Genomic DNA, 5,164 nt, shown 5'->3' with positions numbered 1-5,164 from the left:
GAAAGTGTTTGATTCCACAGTAGAGAAAGACTTGATACTGTGGAATACGTTACTTGCAGCCTATGCAGAGTCTGGTTTTAGTGGAGAGGCTTTGAGATTGTTTTATGAGATGCAGCTAGAAAGTGTACCACCAAATGTGATAACATGGAATTTGATCATTCTAAGTCTTCTAAGGAATGGTGAGGTCAATGAGGCCAAGGAAATGTTCTTGCAGATGCAATCCTCAGGCATCTCTCCAAATATAATCTCGTGGACGACTATGATGAATGGTATGGTACAAAATGGTTGCAGTGAGGAGGCGATTCTTTTTCTTAGAGAGATGCAAGAATCCGGGCTGAGACCAAATGCATTTAGCATCACTGCAGCTCTCTCTGCAAGCGCAAATCTAGCATCATTGCATTTCGGAAGATCAATCCACGGATACATCATAAGAAATCTACAGCATTCCTCTTTGGTTTCTATTGAAACTTCTTTGGTTGACATGTATGCTAAATGTGGAGATATAAACAAAGCAGAGAGGGTATTTGGAAGTAAGTTATACAGCGAGTTGCCCCTCTACAATGCCATGATCGCGGCGTATGCATTATATGGTAACGTGAAAGAAGCAATGGCTCTGTACAGGAGCTTGGAAGATTTGGGGATTAAACCAGATAGTATAACATTCACAAGCCTTTTATCTGCTTGTAACCATGCTGGGGATATTAACCAAGCTATAGAGATTTTCACTGATATGGTTTCAAAACATGGCATGTATCCATGCTTGGAACATTATGGACTAATGGTAGATCTTCTTGCATCAGCTGGAGAAACTGACAAGGCCATAAGGTTAATTGAGGAAATGCCATACAAGCCAGATGCAAGAATGATCCAATCTTTGGTTGCTTCTTGCAACAAGCAGCATAAGACTGAGCTTGTGGACTACTTATCAAGGCATCTGCTTGAAACTGAGCCTGAAAACTCTGGTAACTATGTGACGATATCGAATGCTTATGCGGTCGAAGGAAGTTGGAATGAAGTTGCGAAGATGAGAGAGATGATGAAAGCTAAAGGTTTGAAGAAAAAACCTGGGTGCAGTTGGATACAGATTAAAGGAGAAAAAGAAGGTGTCCATGTGTTTGTTGCCAATGACAAGACACACATTAGGAACAATAAGATACAAAGGATTTTGGCATTGTTACTATATGATATGCGTTCTGATGTCAAATGATATTATGTGTATGAGACATTATAAATTAGTATGTATATTCACAATCTCAAGAATTGAATATATGTTTATCATCCATCGTATACTCTAGATACTACGAAAGGTTTCTACCATCGTATCGTAAGTGACAAGGGACAACAAACCGTTGCGTCAGAGCTTTCAAACAACAAACTAGTTTACTTTACTGACTCAGACAGTACTTCTACTATATATCCAGCTAGTACAAGGACCGACCGATTGTCGGTGGAGAATCTGAAGACAGATCACAACCATCCACGTGGGATGTATGTGTATTTGATACTCTTGGCCCCTGCGCCACCAGTTTCAGGCCTCATCTCCGGTTTTCGCTGACCGTAACGATCACGCATTCATGCGTTTTTTAAAGCTTTTGCTGTGTCTTCACCGACACTTAGTAGTTAGTACGTGACCACAGTCAAAAGAACTCAGTTTCCGTCCAATCAAACTTTTACTTTTACAAGGAACAAACAAGATGTTTTGTTAACAAAATCATGACAAGTTTAGGATTGTAAATGATTATGGGTTAATGAATAAAAATTAAACGAAATTAAATAAACGAAATAGAAGAAGATTCTATGCTTGTGAAATGGGCTTAAATATATATATTAATAATGGGTTTAATGAGTTTCTGATACCTTAATTTATGAAGAGGAGATACTCTTCCAACTCCCACGTGACCATGTTTGATTTTTGTTCTTTTTTTTTGTGGACGTGATATGTTGAATCTAGAATTCACACAATGAATTTGTTTGAGTGGGGGACAAATTCACTTAAGATCTCCCTCTAAAACAATGGATTAAAACTAGAAAATAAAGAGGGGTTTTGATCTCTTGAGAAAGAAGTTAGGGTTTTTGTATTAATTGCTGGATACTTTACAATGAGAGGATATCTCCCTATTTATATGAATACATTGATTATAAAATAAGTCTATTTTCCTTAAATCTCTGATCTTCAAATATGGTAAATTTCCTCTTCTGATGATCTAGTCGGGCTTAGGGGGCGGTCTCGGAGGTCGGTCAAGTGACTTCGCCGAGCTTCTGCTTTTGGGCCAGTTTAGCTAGCCCAAAAAGGGGGTCCCTCGGTTTAGTTAATGTACAAAGTCTATTTGGTTTACCTTTGGTTTAGATCGGTATGTCGTGGGTGCTAAATCCCGCACCAACAATTAGTCCCCCCCCAGTTCGGTAGATTCGATTATCCATTCGAGTTTCCGAACTATAGGAAAAAATATTCGATCTAAACTTTAGGAAAACTGAATTCCGAGCACGCGAACTGATGTTGTGCATCAGGACTCGTCGCCTCGTTAAAACCTTCTCCGGTAAACCACATGGGAGGAAACCCGAAGTAAGGAAAAAGAGTACGAGTCATGATCCTAACGCCTTTAACGCCCTCATACAAACGGTCTCGCCGATGGTTGCCTTGGCTGCGTCGATCTCTCAGTCTTCTTGGAAGAATTATTTTTGCAAGAAATAAAGTTTTCACTCTATTCGGAGTTTTACACGAGGCAGGACGTCTCCCGGCTTACATCGAGTAATCCTTATTGGGTAATTTAACCCAAGCGTACATGCGCTTTGGCGGAGGACGAAGTACGGGACTTCGGCTTACCTCCTTTGTTCCAGTTTGGAAGTCGACGGCGAATTTAAAACTCTGGGTTCGGCTTATTCCTCGATTAAAAGTTTGAAGGGAGCGAGATACTGGGCTCGGCTTATTCCCCTTTTAAAAGTTTGAGGGGAGCGAGATACTGGGCTCGGCTTATTCCCCTTTTGCGGTTTGACGCGAGTCGAGCATCTGGCCAGGATGTCGAAAGATTCTGTATGACTCACAAAGATTCAAACAGAACTGAAGCTATTTGATGATGAACTGAAATCGAAGTTGTATGCAGACGAGCTGAAACTGAACTTATCTGAAGACAAACTGAAACTGAAACTGTCTAAAGACGGATTGAAAATGGAGTTGTCCGAAGAAAAACTAAAACTGGAGCTATCTGAAGTTGAACTGAAATCGAAGCTGTCTACAGACGAAATGAAACTGGAGCTGTCTGAACACAAACTGAATATGAGGTTGTCTGAGGATGAACTGAAACTGAAGCTGTCTGAACACAAACTGAATCTGAAGTTGTCTGAGGATGAACTGAAACTGAAGTTGTCAGAAGATGACCTGAAAAGTTGTCCGAAGGACGAAGGATGAACTGAAAAGTTTTCTGAAGGACGAACTGAGAAGTTGTCCGAAGGACAAACTGAGACTCAAGTTGCCCGAAGGACGAACTGAAAAGTTGTCCAAAAGACGAACTGAAAATGTCCGTTTAAAAGGATGTTCATTCTTGATTGGCAAGCGTGGAGCCCGACTTTTAGCACTAATGAGTTCGAAGTCCCGAACTGAGGTTATACGAGACATGGCTCAGCTTTTTTTTTCTTTTTTTTTTTTTGCGAGGCATGGCTCGGCTTTTTTTTATTAAGAACTAACGAGTTCGTAACTGGTCCCTTTTTTTTATAAGCAAGGCATGGCTCCGCTTTTTGGGACGAGTTACAAAAATCCCATTGATAAGCTGTAGTGAGCTGTTGAGAGCTGAAGATAATTTCCAAAGAAGAGTAGAAAAGTATCGATTAACTTACCGTTGGTTGTGACTGTTTTCTCCATTGTTCGTCCAAACGTCTTGAGATAATGAAGTTTATGATTTAACTAGTAATATGAAGATGTAGTGACAGCTTTCTCATGAATTACGAGGCTGAAACAAGGTCGATCTTGTTGCGAAGGTAAGCCTCGTTGCTTTGGATTGATATGTAGATGGACTACAGGTTTCATCTAGGTTGCTCGAAATTGGCCATGAAGTAGGGCGAACTGATAAGGTGGATTTGCTTCCTCTTTTTTTTTTTTTGGGTTTCGGGCTGAAGGTTCCTGTTCCAGAAATACGGTGATATCTTTCGCGAGGAATAGCCAATCAACTCGAGGTTTGTCTTGTTACAAAGATAAGCTTCAGGGCTTCAATTTGATATGTAGATCGGCGTCTGGTTCGTTCTAGGACGATAGAAAAATGCTTTCGAAGTCGATTCTCTTGAAAGGTCGGATCTGCGATTTTAGGGTTTCGATAGATCACACCAGTTGAGGGAATTCTGTGATATATTTCTTGAAACAGCTCGGATTGAGGCAAGGTCGATCTCTTTAGAGACATAAGACTCGGGGCTTAAGATGTATATGCATTACGACACATGGTTCTTTCTAGATCGATGGGAAAAAGTTCATGATGTAAGAGGATCTGACAATTGCGAACAGGCTGCATCTGATCAAGATAACTGGTCATAAGTTGAGATATAGAGCACCGATTGAGGCGTGGTCGATCTTGTTAGAAAGCTAAGCCTCGGGGCTTCAGTTTCATATGAATACCGATTTTTTGTTTCTTCTAGATCGGCGGCAAACTACACTTCAATTCGTGATGACGAGCTGATAGCTAGGGTTTCAAACAAGATGTGTCAGTTCGGAAATAGGGTGATAACTTTCGATTGACACTTCGGATTGGGTTGAGGTCGCCTTCTCCGGAAATTTGACTCTAAGGCCTATCCATGGATGGGTTGTGCGTAATTTGGGTCATAGTAATTTGTCGGGAAATCGATCCGAAGGCTGCCTGGTGCGATGAAGACGGATCTGTGTTTTAATAGATTGTGTATGCTGCAGACAAACGGTGATATCTTTCGGCAGATATGTCCGATCAATATGAAACCGGTTTCTATGGAAAGATGACTCTCGGGGCGATCTATGATTAGGTTATGCGTAACGTGGTTCGTCGTATTCAGCTGAAAAATCGATCCCGAAGCTGACTAGCGGTAAGCAGGCGGATCTGTATTTTGAAGGATAGAGTATGCTGCTGTGAAACTGCGATATCTCTCTGAATATAGCTCCGATTGAAACGAAATTGAGTTCTATGGAAAGCTGGTCTTCGGGGCAATCCGT

General features: G+C 41.0%; 1 protein-coding gene across 2 annotated transcripts in view; it reads left to right on the top strand.

The window, feature by feature from the left end:
* LOC104726122 (pentatricopeptide repeat-containing protein At5g55740, chloroplastic) overlaps positions 1-1,282 on the top strand; it is a 3,244-nt gene extending 1,962 nt beyond the window's left edge. Inside the window, exon 2 of one of the 2 annotated variants that reach the window (XM_010444914.2) lies at positions 185-1,282. In XM_010444914.2, the coding sequence (XP_010443216.1) occupies positions 185-1,207 (1,023 nt within the window). In that variant the 3' untranslated portion in view covers positions 1,208-1,282. Of the gene's footprint in view, positions 1-4 lie in introns of both variants that reach the window. The other variant, XM_010444913.2, reaches the window with a different exon arrangement.

The sequence above is a fragment of the Camelina sativa genome, chromosome 11 (assembly GCF_000633955.1).
Source record: "Camelina sativa cultivar DH55 chromosome 11, Cs, whole genome shotgun sequence".
In the NCBI taxonomy this organism is placed as follows: Eukaryota; Viridiplantae; Streptophyta; class Magnoliopsida; order Brassicales; family Brassicaceae; genus Camelina; species Camelina sativa.
The sequence above is the reverse complement of the archived record's forward strand: the minus strand, read 5'-3'. Positions and strand labels throughout refer to the sequence as shown.